This window comes from Athene noctua, chromosome 13 (assembly GCF_965140245.1).
Source record: "Athene noctua chromosome 13, bAthNoc1.hap1.1, whole genome shotgun sequence".
Lineage (NCBI taxonomy): Eukaryota > Metazoa > Chordata > Aves > Strigiformes > Strigidae > Athene > Athene noctua.
Genome location: NC_134049.1, coordinates 4,742,221 through 4,764,359, shown reverse-complemented (window position 1 = coordinate 4,764,359; position 22,139 = coordinate 4,742,221). Strand labels below are relative to the sequence as shown.

At 40.8% G+C, this 22,139-nt stretch overlaps 1 protein-coding gene across 1 annotated transcript; it reads left to right on the top strand.

Annotated features, from left to right (window-relative positions):
- The first annotated feature begins 956 nt into the window (after positions 1-956).
- Positions 957-18,359, top strand: SLC30A4 (solute carrier family 30 member 4). Its single transcript, XM_074917758.1, has 7 exons — positions 957-1,631; positions 6,588-6,734; positions 11,842-11,995; positions 12,236-12,449; positions 12,798-12,903; positions 15,210-15,344; positions 16,010-18,359. Exons 1-7 carry the CDS (start codon positions 1,241-1,243, stop codon positions 16,162-16,164), a joined length of 1,302 nt encoding a protein of 433 aa, XP_074773859.1. The 5' UTR covers positions 957-1,240; the 3' UTR covers positions 16,165-18,359.
- The last annotated feature ends 3,780 nt before the right edge of the window (positions 18,360-22,139 follow it).

Below are 22,139 nucleotides of genomic sequence, written 5' to 3'. Positions count from 1 at the left end.
AGCCACGGGTACAAACTGGCCCTGTGTAGTCTGGAAATTAGAAGAAAGTTGCTGGTACTAGACCAGCGAGGAGGGCAAATAACCTCTCAACAGAATTAATAAAGGGAAAAAAAAATCTAATTACTTTTAAGTTAGAGCACGGTTATGAAAGGAATTATACAACAGCAGGGCCTCTGAGGTTTGTTTCTCCCCACATCCTTTAAGGAATGTTCAGAAAGGCGCATGTGACTGCCCACAACAGGACACTGCCCTGACGGGAGTTACTGGAAACGGCGTAAAGAACCGTGCCGGTGGCTGGCTGAGAAGGCAAAAAGCTACACAATGCAGACTTGTGACTTTTAAAATTTGAAGCCAAAGCACAGAACTATGCAATTCAGGCTTCCAGTGTACAGGGAGACGGCTGCTCGTCTACCAACAGATCGGGTTTGGGGGTTAGGGCTTTTCCTGTGACACCTCGCGTGGCGTTCATCCACCGCACGCAAACGCCCGTAGGACGGGCACAGCCCGCCGGGCCACCGCGGGGGAAGCGCGGGTGCTGCGCGGCCGGGCGCTGCTGACCGCCACCGGGCGACGCTCCGCCGAGCTCCGCGGCCGCGCCCGGCCCCGCGCAGCGCGGCCCCACCGCCTCGGCGGGCGGCGCAGGGCGCGGCGAGACTGCGGGACGCGGGCCCGAACCCGCCGTCGCCCCGTGCGGGCGGCGCAGGCGCAGTGCCGGCGGGGGCCGCGGCGCTCCGCGGGCGCGCAGGGGATGCCGGCTGCCGCCTCGGCCCGCCCCCCGCGCTCCGCGCCCCCCGCTGCCGCCCTCCGCGGGGGGGTGTCGGCGCTGGGAGCGCGGCGCGGATGGCCGTGACGCGCGCGGCGGCGGCGCTGCGCCCCCTGCGCCGGCGGGGAGGCGGCCCTGCGCCCGGCGCCGCCTGCCCGGCCGCGCCGTGACCGGCGCTGCGCCGGCGGGGGGACGGGCTCGCTCGGCGGGGCGGCGCGGGGCTCCGGCCGTGACAGCCGCCCGCCGCGGGGAGCCGATAGCGCCGGGGCGCTCGCGGCGGCCGGTTTGCGCGGGGCCCGGCCGGGCGAGGTGCGGGACATGCCCTGACGGGACGGCGAGCGGACGGGCGCCGCCTGCGCGGGGGAGCTGCGCCAGCGGGAGCCGCGCCCGGCGGATCGGCCGCAGCCCGGCGAGGCGCCCCCCGCCCCCCCCCAGCCCCTCTCCCGCTTCCCCCCGGGCGCCGCCGCCGCCGCCGCTATGGCTGGGCCCGGGCTGTGGACGAGCATCAGGTCGCTGCTGCGGAGGAGCGAGGACCCCTTGTTCCTGAACGACTCCAGTGCCTTTGACTTCTCGGACGAGGTGGGGGACGAGGACTTCCCCAGGTTTAACAAGCTGCGGGTGGTGGTGTCGGACGACGCCTCGGAGGCGGCCCCGGAGACGCCGGTGAACGGGGCGCCCCTGGGCCTGCCCTCGGACGACGAGTCGCTGCTGGAGCGGGAGGGGGCCCCGCGCGGCGGCCGGGCCGGGCGGGCGGGCCCCTGCAGCGGCTGCAGCAGCCGGCGGGAGCGCTCCAAGCAGAGGAAGGTGAAGAAGCGGCTGACCCTCGCCGCCCTCCTCTACCTCCTCTTCATGACGGGGGAGCTCATAGGTGAGTCGGGGGCTTTTGGTGCCGTCCCTGCGGCCCGGGCGCCTCCCGGCCTCTTGGCCTGCGCCGGCCTCGGTTTTAAATATTTACCGAGAGAAACCATCTGTCAGTTAGAGAGATTAGCTGCGAGTTCAGAGGGTGGGTAGGAGCGAAGTCCACCTGTATTTTCCGTGCAAGAAAAGAAGGAGGAATTTGCAACTTCCCCTTACCTGAATCTCTCCAGTCCTCCCAAAGGGCACAAAACGTGCGGGGTTTTGTACGGCTGATGGCTTTTTGTTTTTCCTTGTGTCTCGTACAAGTTTGTAAGATGTTTTTAGCAAGGGAGAAGCAGCTTTTTGCTACAGACACGAATAAAAGAAAATGAACAATTTCATCCTCGGTATTTTTTAATTACTGCCATAAAATCTTGCTGTGTTTGCAAGAAGAGGAGGGAAACACAGCTTCTAAGTGTGACAGTTACCGTAATAATGAATGTGGGGACGGATTTGGCCTTACTCACCAGATAGAGCAATACACACAACTGACAAGACAAATCCAGTGAAGAAGCAGCTCTCTTGACAACTTCCCGATGTCCTGCTGTGCTCTGGACTAGCATGCTGCTCCAGCCAGACATGAGCATATTTGCTCGTGTGGGCAAAGTCAATTAAAATAATAGGTATTTTAACACTTCCCATTGCAACACGTAAGAACACCAAATAGTTTGATTAGGTTCTTTGTGTTGTTTGTTTGTTAGGACTTGGCAGAATTATGGTGGGCTTTTACCTGGAAATGTGCTCCTGTATAAGCATCTGATTGTTGGTGGTCAGAAGAATGAGCGTGGTGCTCGAGTTCAGCTTTTGTTGCTCCCTCCTAAAGGCTGTTATCACTGCTGTTCAGGCTGAAGAGCTTTATAGAGCAGTCTGTACAAAGCAACTGCTTTATTTCATAGGCTATAGCCGCATAGGTTTGAAATAAAATTAAATGTGAAGGTCCCCTAGATGCATAGATTAATAAGTGTTATGCTTTTGCCATTATCTAATCATTTTTACAAAGGACAGTATTTATCTTTTAATTCCTGTTCGCTTATCGATATCGGCGTCCTGTTACCATCTGTCTTTTGGATACGTCCATGCCATTCAGTGCAAGTGTCTACTTGGTGCTGCTCAGCCTCCTGAAGAATAAACTCTCATCCACTTTCCCCCGATTTGAAGCAGTGGGGAGCATTACACAGCGCCAGTACATTGATGGGTATGTTGAGCCAGGTCTCTCTAACAACTATAACAATTAGTTGCTTTTAAATTGCTTTCATTTTAACATACAAGTCTAAATCAGAGCTAATCAGATGAATTGTTTGCCATAATTCACCAGACAACAACAACAAAAAAAAGTCACCATAACTTTCTGGAAGTAAAGGACAGAGATGCCTCAGGTATAGTAACATGGGACCTACAACATCCTCCTCCTCCCGCCTGCCAGCTGAGTCATTAATGACTGAAGATCTGACATTTGCTTGTGTGAAGTGAGCTTGTGCTTTTGGATCATCTGCCCTAGGACAGTTGTGAATTGTATCTTTAAGACAGGAACTTCTACAAGATGGGTAGGGAGCAAAATCACCGCTTGAGTATAAATAATACAGTTTGTCCCCAATATGTAGAAGAAATCCCTAGGAGAAATGGTCTGATTTTTGGAGAGAGACCACAATACTGACTATATCTGCACCAGTTTTATTTGTGGCCTTATTTCAGGAACGTGGGTTAATAGAGAAAAAATGGTTTTGTCCTTCAACATTTCTCAGTGTGTGGTTAGTCATTAATAATACTGCCACAATACATCAGTTTATTATGGATAAGACACTTCACATCAAACCTGTTGCAGGGATTTGGTTGAATGCCTCCATTTGCCCCCAGCTCCATTTTTTTTCTCTGGCTGAGATTTTGGTTCAGCATAAACTCAGGTAAATTTGATAAGCAACATAGTGTTTTATCTCAGATGTTGACATCCTTTAACACGAGAGTGATTTTATTTGATTGTATTAATATCCAGGTTCTGATAGATGCTGAATTTAGTTCATCTGAAGGGCCCCTACTGAATAATATATCTGGGCTGTTGATGCTGCTTGATGCTGAAGGCACTATGAGTGTATCTGTTAAGGCCTTCAGATCCGATTCATGCTACTGTAGACCTCTTCACATCTGGTGCAGGGAGAGCTCTAGAAATAACAGGTGTTGAGAGTAAAAATACTCTCTCATCACTGTCACATCATCTGTTGTTTTGCCGTTACAGCGAGGACTTCTGCAGGCTCAGCTCAGGGTGCCGGATTTTTCTGTACAAAGCGATGGTGCTGTCGCGTGGGTTCATCCTCCTCAGGTTTATGTGTGTTGTTACCAGCCTTATTTCATTATTCGGGCACTGGGGCAGACAGCACTAAGGGCCAGATCCATAAAATATTCAGGCGTCCCACTTCCACAGAGCATAAATAGAGGATTTGGGTATTTCTGTGCTTTTGTGGATCTTGCTTGGGTGTTCCTGTACTTTTGTGGATCTTGACCAGAACAACTTGTCATAGGGCAAGTAAGCAGCAGCAGAACAAGTAATTAAAGGTGAAGCCCTCAAATCCTGGGTCAGTGCCCTACATGTTTAATTTATTTCACTCCAGCCTTTCATTGTGCTCTGTTGGGTTGGTTTCAAGTTTTGGAACTTTTTGAATTGATCTATAGCTCAGGTATTTGGGAAACTTTGATCATACAGGACATTTTAACTTGACTTCTTTCTGTGATACTTCAATTTGAGTTCTGAGAAAAAGGCAAAGACCCTATCAGACAATTAATTTGTTCGGTAAAAATCGTTCTGCTGCCTGTTACTGATGTCAAGATGAAGGAAATCTTGTTTCAGCAGCTTTTTTGGTGAAATCTTGATTGGCATATTTTTTCCAAAGTATAGACAAGCTCATTACTCCAGCCCACCTCAGTGTTTGTTGTTTAACTTGATGAACAGTCATTGTGAAAATCAGATAACTTACACTTTGGGGGAACCATTTTGCATCAAGAAATGAAAAACATATTGTAAGTCCTAGTTAGCTTTTCTGACAGGATTTTGATGTTTTCAGCTATGTTTAGAGACTTCTAATTGATCATCCATGAGGAGGACTGCTGTCCTTCACGGGTCACTGAAAACAGTGGTGAGCCATCAAGCTGTCTATTTGTAAAGGTTAGAGATGTCTTTTTTTTTCCAAGTTGCCAATAGTGTTTAAAGAGCCCTTTAACCGAGTAATGAACCAATACATTTGGAAACAGAGAACCTTTGCTTTCAGAGTGTCATAAATCTCAATTATGTTTTCTTAATCCACATGCTGCATTATGATTAGCTTCAGTACCTGAATTCCTTATGTATAATTTTATTTTTAAAGTCTTTAAAAGTGAGAGGCTAGCTGAAATAGAACTGACTCATCTTGGACTGAAGGGATTCTCAAAATTAATACATGTGTGTTAACAAACATACTTTAAATGATCGTACGTGTAAAGTACTGAATCGAATGTTCTTAGATAGGAATTATTGTTTCTTCTGTGTTGACTCTAAAAGAGGCTGAGTTGCAAATTTCTAAGTCATATTTTTAAAAAAATTACGGGGTGACACAAATTAATTCAGAAAGTAAAGACACATCTAATTTTACTCAAAAAGCTACTGAATTGCTAAATCTTAAAACCTCATTATTTTTGAGTTGTGATGGCCTTTGGAAAATTTCAGCCTCAGAAGAATTTGACTTAAAAACCTATGAATAACTGAAGAAGTGGGGATGGAGGAAAGGAACTGGCTGAGATGTGGTGTATTTGGTCCCCACAGTACAGGCCATGCTGCTTGTGTTTGGCTGGGGAGGAGAGCGTAGCTCTGCCTGCAGGTGTGTATGTACAAATACCCACAGCCATACACCCCCCTCCCTTTTATGACTGGCCTTGAAAGCAATCAGCCAGTTGTGAATTTCCCTTTGCTATCTCCTTATGGTCAGCCTCTTCACTTTTAACTGTATATGAAGATACTTTTACGTGAAATGTTAGTCGGAGCCTCGAGCCTGCCAAATGGCACGCCAGGTGCATGCTTTGCTCAGTAGAATTTACAGGCTGAATGGCAATCTCAAGGTAAAAAGAGAAGCTAAATAATAGCTGAGCTGACACCGAAGATGTGATCTTTTCTGAGAAAATGGGCTTACCTTCATGCGTATGAAAGACAACACAGCCTGTCCTTGATTCCACTTTGGATAAGAGATGCTTAAGAGAGAGGCGGTTGTTTAAATTGCTCACCCGTCCAATAGTAGCGTTAGCAATTGAATTGGAACAAAGATACTGACCTTTGATCTGACGTTATTTGTCTCAATGCAGTTCATAATTATGAGAAAAAATTATGGTAATAAATAACAAGGAAAAACTGTGCAAGTGAAAGTCATTATCTGCAGCATATATTGACAGAACTTATACACCCCTGCCAGGTCAGGGAATAGTGAAGGTTAAAAGATAATGTAATAAAAATAAAAAGGGGGCAGGGCAAATTTCCTTGTCATTGAGTCATTGGATTTCCGTCCCTGTTCTGTAATGTCAAAATATTTAACAGATGTAGTTTAGTAAAAGGAGCAGCTGATTAAACGCATATTCAATAATATATAGAGAACACAACAAAACTATTTTGGGCCTGATCTTGCAAACGTTATGATGCAAGTAGTCTCTGTGAGAATAACAGGAGTGAATCCTTTCCATGTTACTCTTAATAGAAAGCGCACTTCGCTGCACTTCTGACTATGGTAGCTTTAAATTATAGCATGACATTTTGATTGTAATGGCAAAAAAACCTGTTTAGTGACTATGAGAAGGGCTCTCATGCACTTAATGCACTGTTCTGGAAAAAACCCAACCAAACCGTAAGCTGTGCCAAGAGGGTATTATCTAGAATCATTAATGTCACACATCCTGACTTTTCCAACTTTGTTTTCAGGTGGATATGTTGCTAACAGTCTAGCAATTATGACAGATGCACTTCATATGTTAACTGACCTTAGCGGTATTATTTTGACCCTGCTTGCTCTCTGGCTGTCTGCAAAATCTCCCACAAAGAGGTTCACTTTTGGATTTCATCGCTTAGGTATGTAGATACCAGCTTTTGCTATTATCAGAGTATTTTAAGCAACAACTGTAAAGATCACCTAAGTCTAGAATAGGTAACTAGAAAGAAAGTAGCAGCATAACTAGAAGTTGCTTTATGTTAACACCTTGACTCTAATGTCCTTTCACTGGCCATCCACTACCTAGGTTGCATTGTCACAAGGGAACATACAATAATAATAATAATAATTAAAAAAAATAAATGTTAAACCTCAGCCAAAAGTGAAGTTTGAGGCAGAGTTTCACCCACTGGGAGCAGGATGAGTCTCTCCATCTCTGTGGAACTAGGACTTAGTGGATTCAGGGTTAAATTCTGAATGCTGGATTCAGCTTCCATCTTAAACATGAAGGTTGGGGTATTGGATACACTATGACATTGTCAGTATGACTTCCTACAAATGAACCATGGCTTGAAAAGTTTAAAAGGGTTCAGAGGATGGAAGCTGTCCCCCAACAAGGACAAGGGTGGATATGTGTTTCACAGCCCATCCATTAGTTACTGGGCTGTTGCATTAGGTCAGGCCCCTGTGCACCTTTGTGCTTTGGAATTGAGGCTCTTGGGCAAAAGAGGGACCCGCTCACTGCTGTACCATGTTACTGCTTGTGTGACACCCTGAGGAGCTTGTTGGTGCAGGAGCTGTACATGTCAGTCAGCTGTTCACGACAGATTACTGCCACTGCCCAGGATTTATGAACTCCCATTGACTTCAGTAGAATTATGACACTGGAAAAAGGTCCTATTCAGTCTGAAAAACGACATCTTAATCCATAACAAAAAAGCTCTGCAGAGCGTATCAGAGAGCTCTGCCCTGCCAAGAAGCTGCATAAATCGGTATTCCTCTTGCACTCCCCAAACTGCGGTAACCAGAGGTCAAAATGTCCCATGGTTTGCAATACAGTAAGTTACTTAACCTCTGCCCATTTTAGGTGTCTGTAAGAAGTATAAACAGTATTGTGCACTAAGCCTTGGAAAGGCGTTTTCAGGATTCATTGCTTCATGTTTGGAAATGTAACGATGATAAAGGGTGTTTTCATGTGGTTGCTAACTGGGTATAATAACTCATAATACACAGCTGCAGATCTTGTAGACATTTTACCAAAAGCTTCAACCTTTATTTTTCATGAAATAGATAATTTCTGGTGTCACAGTTTGCTACCTCTGCTCTATACATTCCATAGCATATATTTTTCAAGGAATTTCAAAGTCTTGTGTAGTCATTATTTGCAATTCTTATTTTGGCTGGTAGAACAGCAGTAGAATTCAACAACTCCATCACTCCTAGTCATTTGTCATCAGTTAGTCACTAATGCATGAATGCATAACTCTGTACACTAGCAAAGATCTTTGGGGCTTTAGCAAGAAAGCGTTAACAATGCCAGCATTTCCCATTACAAAGTTTTCTTTCAAGAAGTTTTAATTTTGCGACAGGAGCGCCCCTAACACTGAAACCTGACCTTGCACGTATGCCCCTGGCATTTACTTGTACTCTCCAGAGGGATGTTTGCTAGCATTTATACCCTATTTAAAAATAATTCAAGTAGTTTATATGTCTTGTAACTTTTCTAAAACCAAATAGTACATACATTGAACATGCCATGGCCTAGCTTAAAACAGGAGTTAATCTTAAGAAAAATAAAAGACTATTAAAATCTTAATCCGTTCTGTAAATTTTCACTGACTTTTCAGTTAATTTGAGGGCTCCATAGCACTTTGCAAACACAAATGCCTGAGAACTCCTGCCGCTTTCTGTGCAGTGAGCAGCTTCTCAGTCCTGTAACAACTTACTCCTTCTGCTGCCTAGTGCAAGTAGGTGGTCAAACACTAGAACAGGTTGCAGAGTCTCCGCCGCTGGAATTACTCAAAACCCAACTGGACACAGCCCTGAGCAACCTGCCGTAGTTGACCCTGCTTTGAGCAGGACTGCAGAGTTTCCAAGAGCTCCTTTCCTACCGGAGCCATTCTGTGTGAGAGTAGCAACAGTGCAGCTCATTCTGGAGGAGGAGGACTAGAGCCTGGGGGTGGGGGGAAGAGTTATGTGGCTGCAGTGAGGAAGGGGAGTTGGGTAAAGGTCCCTGCAAGAGCCCCCCCAAACCTTGACCTAGGCTCTGTAAGTACAGAAGATGGGATAGTTTAAAATTACCCATTTTTTATTTTTTTTTTTAAAGTCACATTTGTGAAATTTATTTGCCTGATTTTAGGCACCCGGTCTGAATGCCGTGGCCTGAGGGCCCAGTTTCACACATCAGTGAATGCTGGCAGTGGAACAAAGCTGCTTCTAGAGTACATCCTAGCTGTAACACATTTTTGCACATAACCTGTATGTAAGAAGCTTGTCAGCAAATAATAAGAGCTGAACAATAGCCTGAATTTCATGAGAGAGATGTTAAAACATGACAGAATGTTAAAAATAGGGTACAGATTGAGCATCTGTCACCAAAAAAATGTGGAGCATTTGTTTAAAGCTGGGAATATATGCAAGAACTATCTCATTGCTGATCTGCTTTGCATTAAGTTTTAAGATCATCTATACATAACAGTAAGCACAAAAACGTTCTAATGAACAATGTTTCTGGTGCTCATTATCCCTTCTGTTTGCAGAATGATGAATTTTCAAACTCATTCCTATAAACATTGCATGGTAAAGACAACAGACCTATTAGTTGTCTAGTCAAATTTCAGAAGGGATTTAGCACTAATTTTCATTTATTTGAATTCTCTTTGAATACACAATATGTATGCTCCATCTTCAGTTTTATTCCATTTTCAGTGGTGAAAGGAAGCTGACAGATTCAGGAATGGGTTAGAAAAGTGAAGACAAAATAATGGAAATTACAGTCATGTCTAAAAAGGATTATATTCTTGAAGCCAAAAATAGTTCTGTTTCACCACCAAGTGGAGATACCTCCTTCTCAGCAAGACACTGAGCAGATTTAAGCATAGATATGGAACCTGGCATTTTTCCATTGCTGCAGAGACAATGTTAGTAATGACAGAATCAGTCAGTCCACTGAGACAGTGCATAGTTCATTTCACAAGAAGCGAAAGATCTCAGCACAAATCTACAATGCTGACATGACAGTGACTCTGTGAAAGAAACTGCAAGGAAAACACTGGTTTCCGTTGCAGAAAACATAGTTTTAGATGGTAAAGCCACAATACGTTATTTCTCTGGTAAATGCTAATGTACTACGGCTTCACAAATTTTTTACAAAGCATTCTGAAAAATCTTCTAAGCAACATATTGGCTTTTTTTAAGGCTGTTGCCCTGAATAATCTGCCTGCTTTGTAAAGAACACTACCACTTGCATGGATATTTCCAGGATTTTCATATTGCTCTGATATCATCTGAGATTGTGACAGGTGCCTTTCAGAGCCTTGTTACTGCCTGGTAATGCTGGGACTCGTCCAGGCATTGACACGCTACTGAACAGCTGAATGCGTTGGTGTTTCTTCTTCCATAATGATGTTAAAAATTCACTGTACGGATCAAGTGATTTTGGTGATATTAAAATGCTGAATGGTTTTTACTGTAATATTCAATAAATAAAATTAAGGCAGTTCTTTGTTAGATATTACAGTTTCTGCAGTAACCAAAGTTGTACTACCACTGACAGATTCGAAGCAGAGGGAGAAGGGAGGCAATTCTCAGATCAGGATTCTTGGAGCTATGGTAGAGTCAAGAGCAGAATTTTGCCCTTACTGGGGACTAAATCAGGGCAACATGTGTGGAACAAGGGGGGAAAAACAACCACAACAATTTCCAGTAAATTAATTCTAACTCTGATCTTTGAATTCGCACAGGAGGGCTAAGATCCCAGTGATCCATCTGGCAAGTGCCAGTAATGAGCATTATGCATAGTGATTACAGATTACTCAGGCGTGGCTGGGATTTACATGCAGTGCAATGGAGTTATCATTAAGGTTTTCCCAGTGCTTACTGTAAAGCCTTGTATTAATTTGATTATAACTGAGACAGTCTTTTAACTGAGCTAGTGTTTTCTCTGTCAGTTATCTTGCCTTTTTTTAGTTTCAGCTGCAGCAGGGCAATTGTTTTCAGAATATGAAGCTAGGGGGTAAAAGTATGTTTATGTTGAAAGGAATCTGGTGATCCAGTTGGAAATACCTATATTCTTTATAGTGGGACCTTAAAACTGTAGTGTGCTCTCATTCTCCTCAGGTTTATGTGTGCTGTTACCAGCCCAATTTCATGCCTTGGGTACTGAGGCAGACAGCACTAAGGTCCCGACCCATAAAATATTCAGGCCTATTTACCTCACATCAGAAGAGCAGGAACCTTGTAGAGAGCTGTAACCACTTTCCACAGATATAAATGGCAGCGTAAGGTGCAGGACAATGAAATACTAGGAGTTTTATTAACTTTCTAATTTTATTTATATGTATGTGCCCTTTCGAAAGTCCCTGCCGATCAGATAAAATTCCTACACCAAAATGTTGGTCATAACACTCTTCTGTGAAAGATGAGTATTCATTAAACATTAGATAATGTTAAGAGTATGTTAAAGCAATACAGAAACTTAAGCAATCCATAGCTGAAAACTGCGATAAATAATGTGTATGTACACGTGTCAAGAAGCTTAGAAGTAATATGCATGACAAGTTTCTACTGTTCAGTTTCTTACTATTTTTATAATTTTTTCTCCATCCTAAATACAAAAGGATCTATAAAGTAGTTTCTAAATCCAGCTTAATACTGTGAACCCTTGAAATCAAGCTTTCTCTTACTTGTACGTGGGCTGGTGATGTCTGGGATCACCTGTCTTCCTCTCCTATGAACAGGGCCTTTGTGACTTCTCAGGCAAAAGTTTTGGGTTGTCTGAAGACAACCCGTGCAGAAGTTTTCACAGAAAACATAATTTGAGCGATATACTGACAGGGAAGTGTGAAGGAGTTATCTCCATTTCTTAATCCTATTTTATGAGTTTTATTTAATGCACAGCAGTTGTGCATTAGGATTATGATATGCATAAAAGAATTACAATAATTAAGGCTCTGTACACATTCTAATTTGGAAATAGAAATAGATCTGAGGCTCACTTTTGTAATGTTGTTTCCTTTCTGTTTGCAGAAGTATTGTCAGCCATCATTAGTGTATTGCTGGTCTATATCCTTATGGCATTCCTCTTGTATGAAGCTGTTCAAAGAACTATCCATATGGACTATGAAATAAACGGCGATATCATGCTGATTACAGCAGCAGTTGGTGTTGCAGTTAACCTAATGTAAGATCTCCCTTTCTCTCCATTAACACTTGCAAATGTATTTCTGAATAAGCCGCTAATTCATTCATGGCCTGTAACTTTCTCTTGGGCTCTAATCTTGCTGGGCTTCTTCATTTTGATAACACAAGAAGTGATACTGAGTATTAACTCTTTCAATTCTTTGATTAAAAGGAAAGAAAAAGAAAAAAAGCAACAAAAACCCCACCCACCAAACCCTAAAGCCTGTTTTTCTTCTTTCAGAATGGGTTTTTTGCTGAATCAGTCTGGCCACCTTCACTCCCACTCCCATTCCCACCGACACTCTCACATACCTCAGTCGAACTCTCCTAACACAGGCCACAGCAGTAGCCATGGACACAGCAGCCTTGCCGTGAGAGCAGCATTTGTACATGCCCTTGGGGACCTGGTACAAAGTATTGGTGTGCTGGTAGCTGCGTATATCATACGCTTTAAGGTAAGGAATGGCTAGTTTTTGAGGCAGGGTGGAATTTTTCTAATTTAAACTCTGGTGATTCAATTAAAAACGGGCTTGGGTTTTTTTAAGTTATTAAAAAACCCCAACTTTGTGATATTCTATTACAAGCTTCCCACATTCATGCAAAATAAGCTAAAACTATCTCCAATATGTATTTTGTAATTATTCAAAAAAAAAGAAATACTCATGAAAGTTGGAGCTACAAGTAATTGTATTTTCTAATACTCATGAAAGTTGGAGCTACAAGTAATTGTATTTTCTAAGTCACATTTTTATAAGTGAGCTTATTGTCATACGTCCTTTAACACTTTGGAACTTCCCTTGCAGCCAGAATACAAGATCGCTGATCCTATATGTACGTATGTATTCTCCATACTGGTGGTTTTGACAACAGTTCGAATTCTCTGTGACACAGGGGTTATTATTCTGGAAGGTAAGATCTGCGCACAGTCTGCAGTACTTTACATGTCAAATATCAGTGAGCGTTGGCACTTTTTTGACATCCTGATCACCATCTTTAACAAAGTGGATTATGTCTGGAGGCCTGTTTATCCTGCTCAAGCTGTAGTCTGTTGGTTCTAGATGGCTCATCTCAGTTGCAGCAGCCTTTAGGTGTCTGACCTCTGCCAGAATGACACAAGTCCTAGCTCTGCTCACAGTTTATCATCAGGAGATGATAAAGTGAAATGTACAGAAATTTCTTGTGTGTCTGCAGTGGCTATCAGCTAAAGTAAGTGAACACTTGCCCAGACTCAGTTCCACACTTTCACTTCAATTACTTGTAAAGTTAAAGTGAAGTTGTTTGCGTGTAGAAGGAGGAAGCAAGCTTTGGCCAGATGGCTGGTCAAGTGGTTCATGCCTGTCCTGTCTTCCCCTTTTCCACAAGTGCTGTGTATTGCTTGTGGGCTTCTACTGTTACTACAGGGGAAGCTACAAGTAGAGTCGTGTCAAAAGGAGGAAGGAAAAAAGAAACGAAAAAGCTAAAGAATCTTATTTCATGTGGTTACTTAGAGGGAAAGATGCCAGCAACATTCTTTGCATTATCATGGCTAACATGCCAACTACTACTGCTTGGTCTAGTACTTTTACCTTATGAAAGTGAAGATGTGAGGGATGGGAGGAAAATCTCAGGTTTTAGCTGCACCTTCCTGGCTATCTCATGTGAGTTATTATTGACTTGGCTTTTATTGTGTTACGAGGTTAAATCAAGAACCTGAAAATCTTCAAGTGCTTTTGCTGTCATTTACAAGGAAAAAAAATCTAACAAAATGTAAGTTCACCAAGACAGAAATGATGTAATTTGCTTAAGAAACCTCAATTAGCTCCAAGTCAATAGCTAAAATTTAGCTGAAGAGATAAGACAAACTAATGGTGTATCAGATTCCTGACATTTTGAGTTGTAGCTGTTTGCATAGATATCCCAGTTGTCATAAAAATCCCTGAATTAATGTGGTGCTATTAAAAGTAATGATATGGCTTTATGTATGCTAGGGAATTTTTCCAACTTAAATTCAAGATCTTCAGAGAACGGACTTGCATTTATATTGGAGACTACTTCTACAACATCAAGGTCCTTGGATTTGTATCAGTGTTCAGTATTAATTTAAACTTAAGTTTCATCATTATACTAGGAATGCTAAATTAAAAATGTAAATTATTATCAAATAGAAGCAATAGATTCTAACTTTTAATATAGATTTATCAGGCAGCATGGAAGTCTATCAATAACATGATGTGAGATAACAAAATTTAAGTCCAGGTTTCCTGGGAAAAAAAAAAAAAAAGCTGTAGAAATAATACCAGGCAGTTAGCTAGTTTTTTATCAGCTAAATAATTTTCGATGGTCTTCACTAGAAGGAAAATCTTGTTTAATGAGACAATCCTAGACACTGAACTTTCAAAAGAGATGGCGCTGGAACTAACATAATTTAAAAGACAATAAAGCATCAGGTTCAGAGAGGAGTCATCCAAAAATTCTGAAGAAATTTGAGAAGCAAGTGTCTGAACTCCTCATAGTATATATAATCAAGCTCCGTAAAACCGGAAGATAAGCAGTAAAAAGCTGTGATGGAAATAAAACAATTCAGAAACAGTTTCTTCAGTACTAGTGTTTGACCCATGTTGATCATCTAAAATTTTGATTCTGCCCTTTTTACAGCAAAAGGGTGGAGTAGGGAAGCTACAGAAGTGCTGTAGCTGCTGAAAATACTATATCCAGAAGGCCTTGGTCAGCATAAACATTGATTTGCAAAGATGCCACACTGTAAGACAAAAGTCATGTATGTCAACCACTGCACATGAATTACTATGAGCATCTGAAAATGATACCAGTTACCTGAAGGGAGAAGTTTCAGGAGGTGGCAGGAGACAGGCCCTAGCATTTGTTTTTTTCAGATTCTGACCTTAAGAGTCCGGTCTAAGCAGTTACCAGGGGTTAGAAGCTGCAGTAAAGTTGCCTGTACAAGTACATCACTCCAAAGGATCTAATACTGGCCGTTGCCAGAGAGCAGATTCTGGACAGGACAAATTACATTTGAGACAACACTGCAATCTGTATCTGTACTGGACTTAATATGTCAATTTGCATGTTTTTCTCTGTTGATAATTTGGAAGTTACTAATCACTTCCAACAGCACAAATTATAAACTCTCTTGACACTGAGATCTGTCATGACATTTTAAAGGCCACTGAGAGTTTGCAGAAGACAGAATTAATTTTATCTCGTATTTGGTATCACAGGAGTTCCAAGGCATTTAAATGTGGATCGCATTAAGGAAGACTTGATGAAAATTGAAGATGTTTATTCTATAGAAGATTTAAATGTTTGGTCTCTCACTGCAGGAAAAACAACTGCCATAGTTCACTTGCAACTAGGTAGGCTGCTGTATGGCATAATTCTAAATTAAATCTAAGTGTAGGAAAAAACCTCCACTTTTTCTTGATATTGAAATATTCTGGGGAAAAAAAAATAAATCTACTAGCTATGGTTTTGTACAGCGAGGTATAGAACTCATAGGCCCAGAAGTACATGGCCAAAGACATGGTAAGTGAAAATTGTGCAAAGAAAATATATTCATACTGAAACATCTAATACAGATTATTTGGATAGCAGGAAAAAAAAAAAAAAATTCTCCACAGCAATTCCCTTACTTTGTCCCAGGAAAGAGAGGGTGAAGTTCTAATGTGGAACAATCTGACATATGAAAAATAAATATGTTTTGCCAAAACATGTGCTGGTTTAGATATCTAACAGTACCATGAATATTAATTCTTAGTAAGAAAACTCAATTTTTGGGGGGTTTGTGGGTGGGGGTGTGTGTCTAACAAACATTTTTATCAAGATGTGATCTAGTTAGAGGATATAGAGCTAAAGGTGTAAAGTAATATAGAGTACAGAGTGACCACAGAGCAATATTTAATTAATAAATGAGTGTGAAGAAAGATTATTCTAGTTGGTAACACTGATAAATTTGAAACCAGCTGGATATTCCAGGTTGCTTGAGGAGTGAATTCTGCTCATTATTTTCTTGATTTTCCAGTTCCTGGTAGTTCATCTAAATGGGAGGAAGTTCAGTCCAAGGCCCGACAACTGCTGCTGAACACATTTGGAATGTACAAGTGCTCTGTCCAGCTTCAGAGTTACAAACAGGAAATAAGCAAAACCTGCGCAAGTTGTCAGAGTTCCAGTGCCTAATTTCATATGTTTTGGGAACTGCTGCCTTATTCTTTATCTTGTAGTCAAAAGACTGAGAGCAATAAATGCAAAATGAAAATGATCGAATAGAAAGCATTAATATGTGGATTTGTACCATGTAACGTGCAGCAGGGAGAACTGGTGCTGCAGAAAGTGCAGTGGTTGCCCTACAGAACATGTGTTTCACTCCCTCCCTTGTACTGGGTTATTCAATTTATTATGATTTTGAGACAAAGCTGTTTTCAGATTATTGTTTACAAACTGCAGCGTGGCTCTGCAGATACCTCACAAATTACAGTCCAATCTTGTCCTTTAATAGCTATATACCACAAAGTACCTGCACTCCAAATGGAGCATTGAGTATTCAGTGTTTCAGTTCAAGTCTCTAATGCTGACCATGCCAGGGTTCCACAATAGTCACAATCCCTGAATTCATTATGCAGTATTTTTGCAATAGTAATTTTCATACAGTATCTTAAACTATAATGCATACAGTGCTAGTTGAATTCTTTTGGAAACTGTCTCTTTGGAGACACTGCAAAATACACAATTTACTATACCCAGACCAGAAAGTTAGCTTTAATCTGGGCATTCAGAGATCCAGACAGGAAGATCCTTGCCCAGACTTCTGGTATTTAACTAGAGACCCAACACTGAACCCAAAGTGGTTTAAGTGATCCATTATCTTTAATGTATTTTAGAATAGGGTTTATACATTAGAAACAGGTTATTTATTTTACAAACTTTTGACTTGTAAATTGAACTTATTATTAATAATCTTGAATGTCTAAACCAACATTTGATTGACATTAAAAGGCCAGTTGATTAGCATGCATTCTAATTAAAATTAATAAATGTCCTGTAATTGATTGTTTTTCCATAATTGTTTTGTTTGAAAAGTCAAATGATAGAAACTATGCTTGATGTAGAGATACTCTCAAACACGATCTACAGACACGCAAAATACATGCATCTATCAGGAAAGTTTTAGGTAGGTACTACTCCCTCCGTCACAGATCTCCAACCCTTTTGTCTTTGCTTTGAGCACAGTATGGCTGACAGGAACGCCACTGCAATAGCAGTCCCCACTACTCAGCTTTATTCGTAAAGCAAAATCCAAGCAAGCTCAGTAACCTAGTGGTGTTGTACAACAACAGCATGAGATTGTGTTGGACAACAATATCGTAACAACCTACAGAGGTAGAAAGGCCTTTTCTTATTTAGAAAGGGATGAGGCAATTTGGAAAGACTGTATTCATCCGGACACCTCAGAGTCCACAAAACTGAATTGCTTAGCCTCATGGTGGAATGAATCCCTGTACTTGGAATGTACACAGGATAATAAAACCTGGCACTAACCTATCCTACACTTCCAAGCTCAGATGTCTGCCTGCTTCTGAAGTCATTGGCATTGAAGAAGCTAAGGACAAGAATATGACCTGCAAAGTTCAGAAGATGGAAGAACTTGGCTTCAAATATTTTTTTGCTTATTCTGTACTTTGATCTTTATGCAGAACTTCCACTGACATCAAAAGTAGTTCGCTGTGTCGATCAGAAAAGAAAATTTTTGCCCGATAATGGATATTGTGATATTCAGCTGTGAATACTTAAGCTATGGTCTGTTTTGAAACTTGCTAGGGTTTGACATATTCATCAGGCTGATTTATACCTGCAATTGGTGGTAACAACCTTGGCTTCTTTTCTCCCCTTTCTTGAGGTAGAGGTCGCCTGATGAATTTTTATTGGTGAAAGCGACAGCACAGTATTTGGTCAAAGTGCACATAACACTGGATTATATTTGTATCTGTTCTGGCAAAAAATGGGAACACTTGAGTACAACACGGGAGCACATACAGCTCAGAGGCAAGGTAGCAGTGTCGTTGGGAAGTTAATGCTTCAATACAAACACTATCATTAATTAAGCCATATCACGGTTCATGAAAAACGTGCATCTCATCCTTAAAAACTGACTGGAAAAAAAAATACCACAAACAACCAACAGGTATTTTGCACATACTAATATTCAAATAAGTTTTAATTAAATTGGGGTTTACAGTTGATGTAATTAGAAGTTGAAGTACAGTAGATATGTATTGTATTTGGAGTTTTTAAATAATTTACTACACATTTGTTTAATTGAAGAAAAAAGTGTGTTGCTTTATTGTGGGTTTTATTAAATCAATTATTAAACTTCACATTGTTGTCTTATAAAATATTTATTTGTATTGCTGTCTCTTGTCATCATCTTTGATTCTTACAGCAGCTGTTTTTTGAAATGTCTGAACACTCCAGCTTAACTCAGTTTGGAGATGCTATATATAGAATGAATTATGTCTCCCTCTTTAGACAGAACCATTTAAGTCTTGTTATTTCCCATGTAATAGTTGCACTTTAGAAAATAGAAGCTGTCAAAGTGTGCTGAAAGATCAGCCGTTAAACAAGTGGCAAAAATTCTTGGGACCCTACGTTCACCCTTGAGGGACCCTTGTTATCAAGGTCTATAGACTGGAAGGAGTTTGGAGAAAAAGCAACAGAAGATGAAATGAGAATAAAGAATAAAAGAATCAATGCTCAGGGACACTGGAGCATACATTCCCTGTTTTAAGGTCTAACTAAACTCACATGGAAATTTTTATCCGTGTGACCTACCTCTAATCCTTTTCGTTATGAATTATTCAGGGAGCAGGTTGTTAGGCACTGCGATGTTTAATGTAAGAATCCAGTATTCTTCTGAATCTGCTATTAATCAACATCAAAAGGAATACATGTATTACCACTTATAATACTCCAAGTGATGGAATAAATGAGCACAACAAAACTATGAAAATAACCACATAAAAATAATTAGTACACTTACTATAAGGATCAAGAAATAAATACTCAGAAAATAACATTGATTTGCAAACAAACTACCAGGAATTTATGATCTAATACATAATAACAGCACTCTGGAAGCGTAAGTGCCCATAAAAGAAGACAAGTTATTTTTATAGACATTGCAAGGTCATTTTCAGTATCAGCTTAACAGAAAGGGGCCTTTAGTATAAATAAGAATACGGTCTGATGTCTTTCCAAGCAGCTCTCCAGCACATCCAGCTTATAGCATGTGGCTAAGATCATCTACACACTCTTACACTGTTCTTTTCCTTCCACAAAATCCTCTGCTCGAAATGAAAATGCATTTACTTAATGGGATTTCTCTCTAAGCTCAGAAGATTCGAGCAGGTTTCCACAACTAGTATCCCTGCTTTCCAGAGCTGTGCTGCAACGCTCTTGCTGACTGAACAGCTGAAATCCTGTGAAAATTCTGCCACCTCTTAACAGTCTACGTTGCAAAAAGATTTTTCCTTTCTTATTCTGTGATTGTCACCCATCCTTTCCTGAAGCATGGATACAGCTTTGATGACAACCTACTCATATGAGTCAAGAAGGCATTTTCATATCAAGTAGACTGCAAGCCCTCACATCCCACTTTTCTATTCTGAAATGTTCTTATCCCAAAAGAAAACTAACAGAAACCCATTTTGTTTCCTTGCTTAATTCTGTAGGATTTTTTTTTTTAATTGTGTTGACATTTAGTCTTTTCTTTTTACACCAGGAGAATTACCATTTAAAATGTCATACCTGAATCTGGTCTTCAATTAATTTACTACTGTACATATCTGCTATTTCTTGCAGAATGACTCCCAATTGGCAGAATGACTAAGAAAAGCAGTAGGCTGGCATTTAAATGTAGTTTTCTGACATAAACCAAAAAAAAACCCCAAAAGACACCTAGCAACTAATGAGTGGTAAGTCTTTTGTTCAGGTATTTTGGCAGAATCTCATGAGAACTCTGCACTGATGCTGCATAGAGCAGGACTGTTCAGTATTATTTCTCTCTACAGATGCTACAAGAATATCATAAATGAAAATATGTTGCTGGGTAATTAGACATGATACATACTGCAGCAGTTTCCTATGGCCAGAGAAGAGGTTCCCTTGAGATCTCAAGAGGAGGGGAGTGTAATCCATTGTAAATACCCAGCTCATTTCCCTCTGTCCATCCAAAATAGCATCGCCAAGATCTTTTTTTCTTGCTGGCTGCTCCATGCACACTCAGTTGTTCCAGAAGTTAGCAGACTTAGCTCAAACGTCGTGTTTCATCAGCGCTCTGCATTATGCCACTGCGCTCTGCTTCTCTCACTTTGCTTTCTTGCAATACTTTCCCCTCTCCACAGTTTCACTAATAATGTCCAGCTTGCACCCTGGGCACCTGCTGCTTACATGAGTTTCTCATGCAGCACGGGGTGTGAAACACTCCCAAACAACTTGCAAGGCCTGTTCTACTCAAATACATGCTTGCCCAAAGTCCGTTTTCTCTGAACTCTAGATGAAAAAAATCTAGCTATGAAGTTGCTAACTCAGAAGGAAGAGCTAACCTGAAAGCCTTTAGATTCTCTTTCTACCTTAACAAAAATAAACCAAACGTCCTCCACCTTCCCCAAGCTTGATCCCCTTTCCAGCTTCAGCTCATGCTCCCCCTCTGCACGAACTGACACTCTGTGTTCTGAAGCTGGCAAATCCCCTTCTGTTCTACTCTTCTCATTCTGTGGCTGAAGGAAGGACCAGACACGGTCTTTTATTTTGTGAAATACCTGACACAACTTTGGAAGCTGCTGGAATAAATACTGATCCTTTCCATGTGCTGCTCTCCAGCTACCACAGCAATCTGCTCTTACAATGCATGCGTACCTGCCTTTTGAGTTTACAGCTGTAAAACAGTGACATCCAATTCAATATTTTTGCTCTTTTATCTCTATTTTCCTTCTATTTTCCTTTTCTCCATTGTGTTCTGCTTTTTTCTCTTAGCATCACACAGTTTGAAAAAGACCAGTGCTAAATGTACAGCACAAAATAACTTAATGCTTTTATTACAGTTATGAAGCATTTACACTTTTTATGACACCAATTTCTGGAGGGGAAAAAAAAAAAAAAGCAATTTCATAAACACAAGCATAATTTTATCCATTTGACTGCTTTATGATTTCCTTACTGTTATACCTAGTGAAAAGGTAAGTTGTTTTTCCAGTCAGTACATGAGGGTACATGAAACCTGTTAATGTCGTCTGTCCAGAGTGTTTCACATTAAACTCAGTACTGATATATAACAGGGATTTTTTATTCAGTTGATGAATAATACATAAAAGCAGCCAGATGGCAAGCAAACAAAAAAATTTTCTTTTGTCTCAGGTGCATTAAGAGCACCCAAGTCCATGCACTCTTTCTATTTCTTTTTTCCAAAACACACAGAGAGAAATTATCTTATAAATCCCTAAATAAATTGATTAGATGTAAATGTATAAAACCAGCTATTTAATTCTAGTAACTGGCTTTTAAAATTCAAATAGAATTTTTGAGAAAAACACTATAAACAAACATTTTCAGTGTTAAGATGATGCTACGTATTTCAACATTGCATAAAACTACTATTGATTTTTTATAGATTTCATTTGTTCCTTTTTCCAAGCCCGCTGTGACACAAAACTGGACAAAATCTCTCCTCTCTAAACTGTTCCCTTCCAGTCCTTTCTCGAGTTTACCAGAAGATGGTGCACTAGTCCCACCTTTAATAAAGAGTTGTGTACTGAGTGTAACTATTGAGAATTCTGTATGTCTAAGGAATGTATTTTGTCGCAAATTTTTAAAAGGTCTTATTAGTAAGTTAAAAAAAATAATCCTAAGGATAACACAGGGGATTTACCTTTACCACGAATGGAAAGCACAAACCTAGCACAGATATGCTGACCAGTTACTGGGAAGGTCTTAAAATACTTTTTAAAGGCATATACATGTAAATGTCATGGAATACAATGCTCAAATGCCTCCCTCCAGTTCCAAGTATGTAATAAAAAAATATAGGAGTGGAAATTAGTTGCAGCTATTGATATCTGAAATGTAATTAGAACAAATGATATTCATTAATGTAAACAATA